Source organism: Chinchilla lanigera, unplaced genomic scaffold (genome assembly GCF_000276665.1).
Source record: "Chinchilla lanigera isolate Chin_1 unplaced genomic scaffold, ChiLan1.0 scaffold00060, whole genome shotgun sequence".
Lineage (NCBI taxonomy): Eukaryota > Metazoa > Chordata > Mammalia > Rodentia > Chinchillidae > Chinchilla > Chinchilla lanigera.
In genome coordinates this window covers 6,761,647-6,779,160 of record NW_004955461.1, presented here as the reverse complement: position 1 = coordinate 6,779,160, position 17,514 = coordinate 6,761,647, and the positions used below count along the sequence as shown (strand labels likewise).

The following is a 17,514-nucleotide window of genomic DNA, read 5'->3' as shown; positions in this document are numbered from 1 at the left end:
TCATCAGTCACAACTGCCCTTCTCAGCTCTTCTCCTGGGAGTGCCATTGGAGTTCTAACCCATTCTGCCCTTTGAAATGCTTTGTAATAACCCTTTTTTTTCAACATCTTGTCCTTCAGTGACACTTCAAGTGATATTTTGTAGAACAGAATAAGGTAAAAGAGGATACAGACTTTATTTTAGTATCTGGGAGACCACAGTTCAAATCCCAGTTCTCCACTTTGGAGCCATGTGGCCATAGGCTAACCCTTCATTGCTGATCCTCAGGACATTCTCTGTGTAGCAGGATTTACGCATGTCTCTGTCTAACTGGAAGTTGGTGCAGGTAAAATAATAGACACCATGCCCCAGAGTGGGAGGTTCAACACACTGTACTCTTGAGGAAGGGGAAAAAATACCTATTTCCCCTCTCCTCTTAGGATTACTCCATGGGGCCCTGCAAATTGAACTGACAAAAGATAGATTAACAGGAGGAAAAGGTATATTTTATACACTTGTGGGAAACGTCACAGAAATGAAATGAAAATCCTGAAGAGGGCATCAGATCCAGAGGCTTATATACCCTTTTAACTAAAGGTCAGTAAATTTGTGGGAAAATGTTCTGAGCCTCTGCACGTAGAACACTGTGGGAAGGTGAGCACATGGGGAAGCGAACAGAAGATAAGGATTATTTTATGCAGATTGGCTTGTTTGGGCCCAGCTTAGTGCCAACTTTCTGTCTTCTTCAAGGCTATGAAACTCCCCTGGGAGAAGGGATTAACGACAGTCTTCATTCACTAGAAATCTGTGCATGCAGGGGAACCTCAAGATGCTTCTTTCTGCATCTGTGGCCTTCAGCTCAAAACAATCCATGTTCCAAAGTATCGGGTTTTGAGCTGGCTTATTCTGATTCCTCTGTGTACTACTCTTATCACAGTGTCACATGACATGCTTCTCCGCAAGTACCTTTAGAGAAACAATATTTTGCAGTGTTTTATAAATAACAGTAATAGCCATGAGGATGCAATGAAATAATAACTCAGTTTTAGGGATATTTTTGGACAGCTGTTCCAGTCTTTGTAGAATATAACTTTGAGGAGTGTGATTCCATCAGATGGACAACATTATCTGGTTTGCCTACTAGAATATCATCTTTTATTAAGTACCATCACTTCTATTTATTTGTTAAATAGTCACATCACTCTTGCTCTGTGTCAGACACTGGCCACTGCATTTTACACATACAACATGCTTTAGTCCTTATGACAGCCTAAATGAAGACACCAAAGCACAGAGTTTTAATAACTTAGCTAGTTAGCTAGTGCCAGAGCCACTAAGAAAACCCAGAGATGATTCCTGCAACAACTATGCCATAATCTACGCCATACCACCCTGAATGTGTTTGATCTCATCTGATCTTGGAAGCTAAGCAGGGTCGGACCTGGTTAGTACTTGGATGGGAGAATAACTATGCCATAGGTCCAACTGTGCTGTACGTGCAAAATTATTAGTTTTTGAGTGAATTAAGGTTAATTTAGACCCAGATCACAGTTGCCAACACAAGATCCATGTCAAGTCTAGCTACTCCCCTGCCCCAGACTGGCTCACAGTGCTCCAGGCTTGTAAGAGGGGGAAGCAAGGGAGACAAGAACTCTTCAGCTCTGTCATGAGGCCAAGAACAGCCAGTCTGCTTGTATAAGCTGTGAAATTCTTCAATAAAATTCCCTGTCTGTCCAGGTGAGAGCTGTTTCAAATGACATATATTAAAGTATTGTTCATTGTCTATCTCAAGTTAGCATTGAACTGGGTGCCTTTTGTTTATATTTGCTAAGTCTGCCAAACTTATCCCAGACACATACAAACAAAATCAATAGAAATAGTAGTCTCAGGATAATATTTCAGAGTGTGTTTAATGTAAGGAAGCAGGCATCAAAACAGGAATTTGTATTCATTGTAAAAACAGAGATAAATATGTTTCCTACTATAATTTATATTCGTTCTTGCCATGGGCTTCTGCTATAAAGCTGAGTCCTGGAATGGACACAGAAGAGGAAGGAGAGAGGAGGAAAAAAGAGAGAAAATGATAAGAGAACAAGAAAGGAATTAAGTTTCCTGAGCATGTATTCTATTTTAGAGACTGCATGGTCCTACTTCATGCTCTTATTTGAGCTTCAGAAAACAGCTCCAAGGTAGCCCTTCTTGTCCATCTACATCCAAGTCCTGGACCCCCCAGACACGTCTCTAGCTCTTTTTCTCTCTCTGTCTCCCCACTCTTCCATAAGGGTGAGTTGGCCATGCATCTCTCTCTTTCAAATTATTGAAAAAGAAAGTAAGTGATGAATCCATTCCTGTGTCGCCAACCTGACTTGTTGGAAACTCAATCCCAATGTGGTAGCATCACTGCAGGACACTGGGGAGAGCTTTGGGGAGGAATGCAGATCGTGTGGGCCCTGCTACAGTGACCAGGTTAAAGCCTCTATAAACAGACCTTCTGGGAGTGGGTCTGGCTCTGCTGCCTTGGGCCTTCTGCCTTGTGAGTATGCAGTAAGAAGACTCACACCAGATGCCAGCACTTTGATTTTAGAATATCCAGGCTCCCTAAATCTGAGAAATAAATATATGTTCTTCATAAATTATCCAGCCAGTGGTAGTCTGTTAGGGTTTACAAAACTGATTAGGATGCCTGGCGTGAGAACTGAGAGTTATAATGTGCCAGACACAGGGTTAAGTATTGTGAAATAGTTATCTTAAATCTTCACTAAGACCTTGTGAGTTAAATTGTCTTATCACTACTTCATAGATAATGAAAAGTTGGGGATATGGCTCAGTGGCACAAGCACCTGCTTGGCAAGCACGAGGTCCTGAGTTTGATCCCCAGTACCAGAAAAAAAAAAAAGACTATATCAGAGAGTACATGGATTCATAAGAAGAAGAAAACCTTTCTTCTTGCTTCTTTGTAAGGCCTATCTTTGTGTAGGGTGGCATTTAGAACAAACACCAGTGGTGTTTAGAACACACCAATCACTAAAAATTTATTAAAGTGTTTGATGAGATATCTCAAGAAAACCCTGCAGAGGGTCTCCATTCCGAATGGAGCAGAACTCCTCCAAATGCAATTTTCCATGCAGATGCAAAATTCCTGAAATATTTTTCACAAGGCCCAGTGTATATTCTCTTTATTTTTCTTCCCCTCCCAAGTAGCTTTCAAGATTTATTTTGTATTCTACCAAAAGTAAATTTCTGTGCTTTCCAATCAGTCTGGACTCCCAGTGTGTTAAATGGGTATTACACAAACACCTGCATGGAGAGACTACACAGCTGTCAAATGATAATTCACACTGGACAGCATTCTGTGTTTCATCTCATCTGTGTTTGAAAGCACCATTATTCTCATTAGTCTCATTGACTGCTGTGCTGATTCTGCATAGCAAATGCCCAGGAGAATTGCTGGCATGTAGAGCTGCAGAGATAGAAAAGCTTTCAAACACTCACCTATATTCTCATGTTAAGCATTTTCCTCCGTGAGTGCTGTGATTCTGTTTTTGGAGGATATTGTCCATCCAGTGAGAAAACCTTAGGAAGAGACATTAATGTTCCTAGCACAAGCATGCAATCCTTTCCCAGGTTCCCATGCTCCATCCAGTCACACAGGAGCAGGACGTCATTCCTGCATAGGCTCTAAGAGTGAACATGTCACTCCCCACCAAAGCACTGAAGAGTGGGCTCATAATACTCCACCTCTCTCCTTTCCACTGCCCCAATGACTCATGCTAATAGTTCACACAGCTATTGGGCTACTAGATGGAGATATACCAGATGCTTCAGGTCCACGGTGGAGATGGTACAACTCCCCAGTGACTGTGTGGAGCAGAGTTTACAGTCAATACAGACTATAAGCAAGAAAAAACTTTGTTGTTGCAGTAAGCCAATGGGGTATGAAGTTAATCTATAAACTCAACATAACTTAATCTGTTTTAATTAATACAGATTGTACTAATCAAATTAGTTTCACATTATACAAAAGGTGATCAAAATGTATAGTGAATACATAAAATTTTTTTAAAACTTGTTTACAGCAATAGATATATTGCCACTTATCACCTTCAGAATACTTCCCTTCCCATCACTTCCAATACTCTTATCCCATAATTCTTGCCACTCTCTGAAGCAGTGTTGGAAATCCTCACTTATGTTTACATGAGGTATGATCAAAATGCTGCTGTCGAATTCCATTAAAGTGAAAGACAGCCCTGTGCAAACATTATAGTCTGCTCTGTCTATCTTATTCACTGGATCCAGCACCATGTGACTTCTGGCTCTTCTCCAAAGTCAAAATAATCATGAAAGATGAATGTTTTGAATCAGTTCAGGACATCAAAGCAGCAAGGACAGTGCAACTAAAGACACTCATGAAAGGGGAATTCCAGAAATGCTTCAGAAAGTGGCAAGAATGAGGGGACAATTGTGCTCAAAGTGAGGGGGATGAGTGGAAGGAGTTAATGGCAATGCATCTTCTACTGTAATATTTAAAAAAAATAAATATTCACTGTATTTTTATCACACCTCATAAGTTAATGATTTCCTGTGTAGTGTTCTCAAAGGATATTCTTTATCAGTATGCTTAATAATCAAGCCTATTTCTTTCAGTTGCTTGCCTATTTGCTTCCAGGTAGCAGGAGCATCTCAACATGCCAAGCTTCCTGCTGCACCGTCCTCCAGGGAGGCTGTGCATGGCCCTGGCATGTGTCCTGTCCCTCTGCAACACAGGTGGGTCTGGTCAGTTCCATAAGTATCTCATCCACATCTATAAGGTCAGATATTCATTGTTTCCTAAGAATCTCACTAGCCAGCCTTTCAACCCAGAATCTGAAATGAGTTTGATCAAAATAGCAATCATGAATTCAGTGTCTGGTTCATCTCTTGACTTTGTGGTAGAGTTTCAACCATGCCACAGAATTCTCTGCACTTCCACTGTTGCCACACTTGCTCAAACCACCATCCTCTCCTTTCTGGACCACTGAGGGAGTTCCTAAACAGTTCTCTGTGTCTTCTGTTCTTACTCACAATCCACTCACCACCAGTCTTGGTGACCTTTTCTCATTACGTTGTTTCATTGGATTCTCCACACATTCCTCTCCCCCAGAGTTACTCAGTCACTATGCACTTCTTTTGGGATAAGCTCCTGAGTACTTTACCTCTCCACATGACCCTGCTTTCCTTTCCTTCATGAGCTCCTACAAATGTCCAGTCCTACCTTTCTTATCTGGCCTTCTGCCAGTTCATTAAGGTAATACAAATGGCAGGCCTTGGGCACATGCTGGTACTATACATCAAATACCCCTCAGCTAGTTAAATGCTACTCAAATATTATTCATTCTTCCAATTACAGTTCAGCAGCCCCTTCCAGAGAAGGCTTCAGATTGCTCAGATGAGATCAGGCTCCATGTTGCCACCCTCACAGTCCCCATACTTGTTAAACAAGTATTCAACAATATAGAAAACAACATTTTCTATATTTTATCCTTCCATTCACTGTTTTATGTCTGCCCCCTCAACACACAACACCCAGCAGATTCTGGCACTCAGTAACACTATCAATCACTGGTGTTACTATAGTTCTTCAGTAAGTACTAAATGACTAATATTGAATGAGTCAGCAAGCTAAAGAGCAATTTTAAACAAATCATATCAGAATTGCAGATCATAATTTTCTCATCTATAAAAGGTAATTTGGATTAAATACTCTCTGATTTTATGTTTGGGTTATCACTTCTCTGATGAAACCTATTTTACTTTAGTGTCTGCCATTAAAGGAGAAGCTAAGAAAGAAAAGGGAGTGAACTTCCTATCTACTGGAATAACAGGTAAATGAGCAGTGAGCTCCCATAGCTCACTCTGTTTTTGGGCAAATTCCTTGACTTGTCTGAGCCTTAGCATTTCTTTCCATAAATGGAGCCTCTGTCTAACACTCTAGTTCATTGAATGCTTGACTTCTCAGGATCTTATTAAATCCGTTTAGACTGTGATGATCTATTAGTGATAGAAGATATTACAATGGGAAAAATTGTTATTTACCATCATGACTTTTATGACAATTTCACCTTTCTTTGTTTCTTTTTTGACGGTATGAAATCAGCTGTGTTGTGAGATAGTAAACATCTTGTAACAGAAAGGACAGAGTCAGGCACCGTACTAATATTTTGCTCTTTTATTTTTTGATAAGCAGGATAATTTTTTGATATGCTTCTTTTTAGGGAGGGGTGGAAGTTGATCTTTATTTTCTAAATTTTAATTTTAATTAGCTGAAACATTCACATTATTCAAGTAGCAAAACGTATAAGAGCATATAAAATAAACATGGCCCACCTCAGTCAACCATTTCCCTTTTCCTGAGGACACCAGTTGTGCCAGTATTTGTAAGTAGGATAATTTCCCATAACTCATTATCATGTGTGAGATTCCAATTTTCTTCCCTTCAAATGGGGCAATTCCTAAACTAGTAATGATAAAAAATAAAAGGTGATTAAATACTAACCATGGAGAAGTATGAAGAAGGTCAGGTACCTTCTATTTTAAGGGTCTTTTTATCCATAAATAGAACAATGAATTTATATAATCTGACCAGCAATTTATTTGAAAAATGTTTCTCTATAATGTCTTATTGAGAAGTATGTATTTAAGAGATGTTTAGTTTGCACTTCAAAAATTGTTACCAAGTCCACCCAAGGATTTGTAATTTAAAAGAGGAGATGGTGGAAATAGTTTTTCTTTCATAAAAGGAAGCTGGTCAAGAATGATGCTTGTTCAGAAAGACTGGCCTGTGTCCACCACTGTAGCCAGAAAGTATAAGAATCCCACAAGCCCAGCACCCTGCAGCTGGAGGTCTGGAATATAAGTCAGCCTGAATATCACCTGTAGGCAGGACTCTGCTGCCTGGACAAGTAGCCAGCAAGGCCGATGATACCTCCCTCAGATCTCAGAGCTGCTGCTACAGGACAGAAAGGTACAGTGCCACTCACAGTGCCAGGGCATAGCTGAGCTCTTCCAAGCTACAGAACATGTTGTTGGACAGATTTGGGCCAGTTTCATAATTCATATCTGTCCCAGACTACCTCTTGTTGTAACACAACACATCTGCCTCCAGCAGCCTTATTGTGGGTTAGGGGAGTCATAGCTCCCACATACCTATAATCCCAGAATCTCTAACATTTAACCAAGAACCTTGATAACTTGTAAAATGTCAAGTGGCATTAAGTAGGTGTCTTGGTTACTTTTCTCTCATTGCTGGGACAAAATATCTGATGCCAAAAATTAAGGAAGGAAAGGTTTATTTCACTTACAGTTTCTGGAGGTTTTAGTCCATACTTGGCAGATTACAAGGCAGAGGCGCATATGGCAGAGGGCTACAGCTCCTGGCATCTGAACACAGCAAAAGCAACAAGCACAAAAGCCAGGAATAGCTGCAAGCAGTCTCTTGCTCTCCCTTACATATGCAAACTATCTACCCCAGGGCAGGTGCAGCTCTCACACCCATAGTCCATCAAACTCTAAAAGCCTGCCCTATGACTGCATGAGGCTCTGGGGGGACACCCAGACACAAACCATAACAGTAGGCAACAGTTGACGTGGCTCCAGTTTTAACAGGGTGCTTGAAAAATGGAGGGGACAAAAATTTCAGCCCCTCCAAATTCAAAGACCCAATCCAAAAATAGGCAGCTGAGATGAACACACATTTCTCAGACAAGGAGATACAAACGGCAAATAAATATATGAGAAAATGTTCAACATCATTAGTCATTCGAGAAATGCAAATTAAAACAACACTAAGATTCCACCTTACCCCAGTAAGAATGGCTAGCATTAAGAAATCAACCAATAACAAATGCTGGCGAGGCTGTGGAGAAATAGGAACCCTTCTCCACTGCTGGTGGGAATGCAGACTGGTGAAACCACTGTGGAAATCAGTTTGGAGATTCCTCCGAAAACTAGGTTTAGAGGTCCCATTCAACCCAGCTATCCCCCTGCTGGGTATTTTCCCAGAAGATCTAAAAACATCATATCACAGTGATATATGTGCACCTATGTTCATAGCAGCACAATTTGTAATTGCTAAAATGTGGAAGCAACCCAAATGTCCATCCACCGAGGATTGGATAAGAAAATTATGGTACTTTTATATAATGGAATATTACTCAGCTGTAAAGAAAGATAAACTCGAGGCCTTTATATTTAAATGGTCACAACTAGAGACCATACTCATAAGTGAAATAAATCAAACATACATGTGCAAGCACCGCATTGTGTCACTAGTGTAAAACTTGAAAGAGTTAATTTAAACTCGGAGGTATGATAGACACTGTGAAATGATAGGAAACCAATGAAGAGTAAAGGGCTTCTGGGATGTGGGAAAAGAGAAGGGAAAGAAGGAAAAATTTTGTATGTATGTATATACAGGATAGATAACATGGTTGTTCTTCTATCTGCTGTTTCTATGCTGAAAGAAACTGTCAATGAGTCTTTGGTTGACCAGTATTGCATGTCTATATCTGTTTTCATGAGAAGCCACTCTGAAGATATCAATATGTAATACAACCACCATTGTTAATTCCCTACCACTTTGTTTGTAACTCTGTATTGTCTATATTGTGCTTGTGATATGTTGTAAAATGTTGTATGTCTGTTAATGTTTCCCTCCTTTTATCCTTAAAATTAAAAAATAAATAAATAAATAAATTAAAAAAAAGAAAAATGGAGGGGACAGACCAACTGTCTGTCAGTAGATGAGCAGATAAAGAAAATACAATATATATTTACACACACACACACACATACACACTGGAATAAGATTCAGCTTAGAAAGAAGAAAATTCTACCTTTTGCAACAACATGGAGGACGTCATGCTAAGTGCAAAAAGCTCAGCACTGCAGGCCAAGTACTACATAATCTCAGTCAAATATGTGAGGTGTCTAAGTGGCTTAAGGTACAGAGTGGAAAGGTGTTCACCAGGGTGCATAGGGGAGGAAATGGAGAATTTGTTGTTCAATAGGTACGTGTTCAGTTTTGCAAGATGGATAATTCTAGAGATGTGCTGTACAGCATGACACCTGTAGTTAGGAGCACCATGTTGTTCATAGATCTTACAAAAAGTGTTCTTACCCAATAAAAAGGCATGAAATGAAGTAAAAAGCAGGAGAAAGTAACAGGGAAGGAGAGTGGTGACAGCTGTGTTTCAGTTTTCCCTGAGCAGCTAGCCTGAGGCAGGATTTAGGCATATCTCTTAACCTTTCTGGGTCCTAGTTTCTTCTGCCTTCAAAGGAACATTGGACAAGATGAGTTTTGAGGTTATTGTAGATTATGTGAGCTACATTTCTAGGGTATCATTTGACTGATGAAGACTTTTGTTCCAGTGTCTGGAATCAGAGGTGCTAAGAAGGAAAATGATGGGATTGTCCTTGGTCCAACAGGTAAGTAAGTCATCCAGCCCTAAACTCTGTCTGACTCGGTCCTTCCTTCTTTCTCTGTACCTTGGAGCTTCCTCCCACAAAGCTCCTCTCCTTATCTGAATGCACATGAATCCAGTCACTGCAGCAGTGATGGCTGCAGGTGCAGTATGATTATACTCCTCCAGTTCGAGATATCTGACCCCAGCAGGAGGCCTTCTCCACCCGCTAGGCCGGATCATTGCCCTGGTACAAGCACTCACATCGCCTGATCTTCTCAATGATGATTCTCTTCACCTGTCATTCTCCAAGAATATCCTCCTGCCGAAGTCACAAGATAAGAAGCTCTGTGTGGAGACTAGGTCATTTCACACCCAACTCCCAGCATACTCCTAGGCCCTCAGGGAGTATCTGTTGAGTGGATGGATGGATGGATGGATGGATGGATGGATGGATGGATGGATGGATGGACAGATTTATGAATGAATGTAGTACTTTTGATAGTTTAAAATTGCCTTTGGCACTTTCTCATTTGATAGCTTAAAATTTGCCAACTATTGTAGATGAGGGGCTTGAGTATCTGGAAGCGCCATTTCTCTGTAGTTCTAAGATGCAGGTTCTGAGCCCATGGTTACCACGACAGAGTTGAACAAAGTTACATGAATTGCTCCTTTGGTCTGAGCCTCTGTTTCCCAGCCAAGGCAAGGAGTTGGGTAGATTAGAGCTAGATTAGATAATAGCTTTCATAGCTATTATAGTGTGGGCATCTAGGGTACACCCAGTCCAAGGAGAAAGGAATCTGGAAGTGAGGCCTGAGCTCAGGAGGATCCTGGGACCTGCCTTCCTTAGCACCCCCAGTGATCCTGAACTGCAAAGCCTCAGCACCTCCAAAGCTTTCTCAGCTCCCAGAGCTCAGATGAGGACTTGCATTTCCCTTATGGAAACTTCTCCCTCCCCAGGGTCTGTCCTTAAAGAAGAATGGAAGGGGGAGGGACTGGCATTTCTTGCTTCCACAGGTAAGTCTCTGGTTTGGCATCTGCCCTCACCACAGGGGATGGGTTACTAATCGAATTCTCCTATTGTCCTGGGCATCCATTCCCAAGCCTCCCAGTGGGTATGACAACATCAATCAAATTATTTGAATAAAAGCAAAAGTTTAAAAATGCTTGTAAAAATATAGAGAGGAGGACCAGCTGTCATTTGCAGCTGGTCATCTGTTGTTTCTAGCTCTTCCAGGAGTAGCTGGGAGAGAGGGTGTCTTCACCCAACAGTGTCTCCACGCAAGGCTGCACTAGACCAGTGCCTGGGGAGATTCTGATTTTCCAAACTGATGTTTGGGTCAATAGTCCAGGCTTGCTAAACCTGATCTCTGAGAGAATGGAGCCCAAGCACTGAAACTGTGGAATTTTTAGAAACTCTTCCCAGGGGACATCAATGCACAGCCAGGGTACTTGTTTCTACTTTCAGAGCTGTGGAGAACCCTTGCGATGTCTTGTGGCTTCTTATCAACCAGTCTCCATTCTCCCCAAATGCAGAAATAAAGCAGTCTCTGAAATGAATGCTATCTTTGTCACTCTGCATGTCCTTGCATGTTACCTCCTGAGATACTGACAGGAACTGCCTCTTGTCTTAGAGTTCTTGTGCCTGACATTTGGTATGTGTTCTGCACATGGCCAAAGAGGAAGTTTATCTGCCGGGAGTGTGGAAATGAGAAACTCTCTGCTGCTGTGAAAAGCCTACTACCAACCCTGTCCTTGGATCTCTTTCAGAGTTGCCTGCAAAGTCTGTCGATCTGTCTGCACTTAACCTGACAGAGGTTGTCAACAGGATGCTGAGCAGAGCTTTGAAAGGTAACCACCTGCTATATCATACAGACCTATTCTTTTCCTGTGCCAACCTCTCTGCTGGGCCTGTCTGTGACCTGGGCAAGATGAGTCTCTCCTCTGTGTCTCATTCTCCTGGAGCTGAAGGTGGAGAGTACACTATCCTACTTAACCCCCAATGAGACTAAAAGCATTAGGATGAAGAAGGAGATCTAGGAGCATCCCCAAAGCAAACCACACTCTAAACATGCTCTATGAGCAGAGAAGTAATCGCAAATCTGTTGACATAAACTAAGAATAATTATTCAGTAATTTACAATGATCTTGAATTTCTCTCTTTGTGAAGAATGGAGTCCAACCAAGTGTTTACAATACCAGCCTAAGTTCTTATTTAGAAAGTTGCTCTATGTTCTTTTAGTGTCTCAAGTAAAATATTTTCTTGTAGCAAATAATGAATTTGAGTTTGTGAATACATTCTAACAAAGTCAAAAAGGTAAATGTCTAGAATTAGATTTTTCCAAAATAACAGCAAAGCAGAAAGAATTCCCAGTGTAGATCCCTTATTTCCTACATTATTTATATCCAACTTTCTCCAGTAAATATTTATCATGTGCCAGGCATTATTTTGGCATGAGAGTAAAACAGAGAATAGACCTGACAGAAGTCCCTGCCCTGGGGGAATCTCAAATTCTAGTATGTAGAAAGGTAACAAAAAGCAATAAACATAATAAGGCGAAAATGATAAGTACTATGCAAAATAAAAGGATGGAGAATGCTGATTCACCACTAAGGTTTATATGAATGGCATTTCCTAGCATTGTGCAATACACAAACTGTACATCAATGCATGGTGGCTTTATACCTGTTCACTTAGCCCCTCTCTATCTCAATGCTTGGAGATATAGTCTCAGAGATACAAGCCCTGCTCTCATTGCTCACAGGAAAGCTGCCATCATGGGAGCCACCTTGGGAGGCATGCGGCATGCTGGGAGTGATCTAGTTACTGTGAGGACTGGGGAGGACTGGATCGTCAGGCATCCTGGTAGTGCTCCAGCACTCCTGTTAACCTTGTCCTGTCTTCTTCAAAGCTCTGCAGCAGAATGGGGCAGAGACTCCAAAGTTATGGCTCATACCTTCAAGGAGCACAAACTCTTTATGACCTTATTTAATCCTAGAATGTCCCCATGAGATGGCACCACCAGCCCCACTTCTCAGGTGCAGAAAATGAAGCATTCCCATTGCCATTCAGATTGGACAGGTCAGTTTAACCCAAGCTCATGATTTAGCCCAAAGCTTTCCAAAACTGCTGCATGGTAAGAAACACTGGGAACACTTAATACATAGCACAGCCCCCAGGTCCCTGCCCTGGAGATTCTGGTTCAATTGGTCTTAGCTGGGGCCCAAATGTGCATTTTTACCAAGTGGCAATGATGACACTTATGACATGAGAAACACGAAGAGACTGAGTAGTGGGTATTCAAGCTTTGGTGCATTCACCATTCTCCCAAAGAGTTTAGGAATCAGAGCCGGGGCTCTACCCGGTGGATGGCCTCAAGGTCTCTGTGAAGCTATTCGCAGAAAGCTGAGGCAGAGTGGGCTCCATGGGTGACTTGTAGGCACCAAAACCCAAAGGTTTAGCCACTGTAGCCCCTGTCTCCATGTGGTACAAACTTATCTAAACAAAAAAATATTACTAGAGGGTCTGGGGATTTAGCTCAGCGGCAAAAGCGCCTACCTGGCAAGCGCAAGGTCGTGAGTTCGGTTCCTAGTACCAGAGAAAAACCAAAAAACAAAACAAAAAAAAAATATATTACTAGAAACTTTCATTATAATTCAGGATCCTGACATACCCACCTTCCTGGATTAGCATTCCCACCAGCCTACAAAACTGTGACAGCCTGAGTTTCTATTGTTTGAGCCACCAACTTGGTGGAGATTTGTTACAGCAGCTCAGGAGCCTAAGACACCTAGGAAACTAAGACACCTTCTTATTTAGTAAGTTGCCAGAGCTTCTGGATGGAACATCTGGCCAAGTGAGGCATTCTGTTTGGGTTTGGTTTGCTTTTGTGTTTCTTATTTTGGTTGGGTTTTATTTTTCTTATTTTTAACCTTTGTAATTTTAGTGTTTACTTTTGTCACTTCTTATGATACTGTTAATTTCAATTACCAGCTAATTTGCTTGGTTGTAATAGCATTTCTTTGCTGCTTCATTACAGGCATTTGATATTTATTTCCTTTCCTCCCTGTCTTTGGACAGATAGCAGGCGGTTCTTCTCCCTGCTGAGTATCACCTCCTATAGCTCCTTTGCCTTCCACAAGGTTTCCCTGGCCATCTACAACAGTGAGTAGGGTTGTCTTTTCCTCATCCTTACAGTGGTGGGAAAGGGGCTGCAGAACAATTTAGGTATCAGGATCTCTGTGCAAATCCCTCTTTCTTCACAGTTTCTAACCTGAAGACAGTGGACCCAGCCAAATTCCCCACAAGGTTCTGCTATTGTCTCAGTAATCGGACCAATGACCTATCAGGTGAGTGCAGCCAGTCATGAGCCTTGCATTGTTTCCAACTCACCTTGTGCCCTTTTATATATGTTCTTGGTTTTCATAGAAAGGTAGGACAATACAGTGGTGGCTGCTATGGTTAACTGTGTGTACATTCATTGTCCCAGAAAGTTTCTTTTCTTAGTTTTATCATAGAGAAATAGTTGTCGGTGCACAAAAGAAAAGAAAAAAATGTTCGTACAGCATTTTTTCATTATACAGTCAGGAACAAGCTAAATATCTGCCCGGAGGGAAACAGTCTACTAAGTGAGAACTGACCAAAATATACAGTGAATGTTTAAATTTTTAGAAAAATTTTAAGTAAAAGACATGTTGACATTAATTCCTCCTCAGAACACTCCCCCTTGCTTTGAATATACTTATGCCACAATATTGCCTCTTTCTGAAGCAGTTTGGGAAGTCCTCTTTCATGAATATCTTTAGTTGTGGTGTAATGGCTGCCTTGATGTCCTGAATCAATTTGAAATGTTTACCTTCTGTAGTATTTTGACTGTGGGAAAAATGGAGTCCATATTTTTTTTTTTTTTTTTTTTTTTTTTTCTCCGGTACCGGGAACCGAACTCACGACCTTGCGCTTGCCAGGCAGGCGCTTTGCCGCTGAGCTAAATCCCCAGCCCCTGGAGTCCATATTTTTGATTGGAAGACTGTGGATTAGAGAGGACTTGTGTATCAGGAATTTTGTTTTCAGTAAGAGTGAATTCATGTGTTACTGGTATAATTTAAATTTAAGGTATCACATGTTCCTTATATATGGAGCACCCTTAAAAGTAGAAATAAAAATTACTTTCTAACCATGAATTCATCCATCCACCAACTCTTCACTGAGCACATACGGGATCTTGCTCTGAGCAACTCAGACACATTCTTGATGGCATGGAACTGAGATTCTGGAGGAGGAGATGGAAAGTCAAAAAGTAAACTGCAAATACACAGGGACTAATCACTTGACCATGAGCAAAAAGCAGGAGGAAGGGGAAAAAGAAATATGAGAGTGAAGAATGCTTCCCTGAGTTGAGAGATGCTTCATCTCTAATGAAATGAAGGGTTAACTTCAGCAAGCAGGGGCCACCACTGTGGTTCCTGGAACAGGGGCCCAGGCAAAGGTCTACACAGCACAGTGAGAGGACGGAAGAGACCAATGTGGCTGGAGCAGATGAGCTGAGGCAGAATCATGAGAAATGAAATGAAGTGAGGGCAGGGTGGGCAGTTTATAGTCCAGATCATATACAAGTTTATGGTCCGTGGCAAATATTTTAATTTTCACTCTAACAAGGAAGCTGTAGTGATTATTTGAACAGAGGAGCAACAAGATTTCAACTACATGCATAAAAGTATTCCTCTGATGGCTTATAAAGAGGAGATTGTAAAGGAAGCAAGGGTGAAATGCAGCCAGAGCCTCCAGGGGTTTTTTTTCCCTAGTTAACTGTCTTAGTTACTTTTCTCTCATTGCTGAGACAAAACACCCGACACCCAGAGTTAAGGAAGGAAAGTTTTATTTAGCTCATAGTTTGTAGAGGTTTCAGTTCCTACTGGGCTGGCTCCAAAGCAGGGTGACACATGGCAGAGGGCAACAGTTCATGGTGGCAGAAGACAGCAAAAGCAGCAAGAGCAAAAGTGGGGCAGCAAGCAGCCTCTTTCCCTCCCTTACACTGTATGCAAACTACCCACCCCAGGGCGGGTATAGCACTCGCACCCATAATCCCAATATTGGACCATGAATCAATCATCAACTCTAGAAGCCCGCCCCATGACTTTGTGAGGCTTTAGGGGAACATCCAGACACAAACTATAACACTAACCAAATATTAAAACCTTTTCCATGGCATTATAAGCTCTTCATAAGTATTTGTAATGGGTATGTAATCTATGAGTGCAAGCATTTTCATAGCATGCTGCTGTCATGCTTCTGAGTAGATTCTAGATTGTTTATAATATAAATAATCCTATACATCTTTGTATATAAAACTTCTCCTTGTTTCAGATGCTTTTATACAGATAAATTCCCCAATGTGGAATTTCTGAAACAAACACTGAAAAGTTTAAAGATAAAAATTACCAATATTTACAATAATATAAATACTATTTACCAAACTGAGTACTTGATATCTATTACCTTATTAAAGGCACCCTGCAAATCTTATCAGCAAAATACATTTGAGAGGAAGAAAAATCTTCATATTCACATTTTTCTCACCATCTCATTAACTCCTGTTAAAGGTCAAGCTTTGTGCCGGGTGAATCCCTTCCCCAATATGTAAAAGACAAAAATAAAATTTAAAAAATTACATCTACCTAGGGAATATATATCTTCTATTCCATAAGGCAGGACATATTTCTACATTATTTAAACAACTATTTGAAAAGAATTCATCCTATAGACCACTGTCCACAGGTGAGATAGCTTACCATGCCTTTGGTAAGCCACAGCGATGGTCCCACAATTTAACAGGAAGCAACACCCTTGCTGTTGGTGCCCCCTTAAACTTTTATGGTGAGATCCTGTACATTTGACCATTACTCAAAACCACTGAGGAAGATGTCTTCATGGATAATCTTCAGATTTAGATCATTTTCTTTTGAATATTCTCAATTCTAACATACCACCTTCCAGGAATATATATTTACATATATTCTTCTTTTTCCTTTAAATTAAGTGGTTTAAACTTTCTTAAGTTTAAAAACAAAACAATGTACTATGTCATCAAAAGGCTATGCAATATGAGCAAGCATAACCAAGAAATCAAAATACCTTATGTTCCAACATCCATAAGTTCCAATGTCCACTCCTTATGTTTGATGAACATTATGCAGGAGTGTCTAAACTACCTATCTAACCCATTCATTCTTACTGTTAAAACCTACCTCTCCAACCTTCCTGTCCACTCCAACTACCTACCCCTCTATCCTTTACATACAGCAATGCATTTTAGAAGATAGGCTGGCCTTCTACAAGCATCCTAAAGCAGGAGGAGGGATGCTTTGACCCAAGGCAAACCTCAGCTCACATCCCAGTTCTGCCACATATTATAGCACCTTGGACAGGTCCCCTTCCCTCTGATCATGGTCAAAATCTGGCCCCATCGTTGATGTCTGCCTCCCATGCCTTGCTCATAGCTTTTGTGCAAAAAAATTTAATAGTGGATTCACTTACCTGCTTATGAATCTTTGTTTATCAGTAACTATAGCATCTTCTGTGTGTTTTACCAAGCTCTCCAGTACCTAGCAGGTATTTAGGATTCTGCAAACATCCCATGAATATTTATTAAATATATTAATTAATAAAAAAAAGAAAACCATTGACCTGGCTAATGGTCAATGGTGCCCACAATGTTGGACAGTGGTACTAGTCAAACCTTGTCCAGAGAGAGAGTTCTCAAACATTCTGCAACCTGAAATGTTACAAAAATTTCCCTGACTTTTCTATTTCTATTGAAAAACAGAAAATATAGATAGGAGAAGTGATGATATACAGTACTACTTCACCTCAGTTTCACCCATGTGACACAGAAAGGACAATGCCCACATTTTTCAACCTTCCACATGGACAGGTGTTTGCACCTGCACCTCCAGGTGATTAGCATATGTCTCTGCAGATGTCATAAAATCACATCAGGGTTCTGGCTCACACACAGTAATGTCTACTGTCTATTAATCATGTGGCTACACAAACCACTGATTGTCGTATGACCTCCCTGTCTATCTAGGTTCTGTG

General features: G+C 40.9%; 1 protein-coding gene across 1 annotated transcript in view; it reads left to right on the top strand.

Annotated features, from left to right (window-relative positions):
* Window positions 1-4,667: 4,667 nt before the first annotated feature.
* Hhla1 (HERV-H LTR-associating 1) overlaps window positions 4,668-17,514 on the top strand; it is a 36,472-nt gene continuing 23,625 nt past the window's right edge. Inside the window, exons 1-6 of the mRNA XM_005398071.1 lie at window positions 4,668-4,746; window positions 5,778-5,843; window positions 10,380-10,436; window positions 11,190-11,270; window positions 13,501-13,584; window positions 13,686-13,769. Of these exons, the coding sequence (XP_005398128.1) occupies window positions 4,668-4,746; window positions 5,778-5,843; window positions 10,380-10,436; window positions 11,190-11,270; window positions 13,501-13,584; window positions 13,686-13,769 (451 nt within the window). The remainder of the gene's footprint in view (window positions 4,747-5,777; window positions 5,844-10,379; window positions 10,437-11,189; window positions 11,271-13,500; window positions 13,585-13,685; window positions 13,770-17,514) is intronic.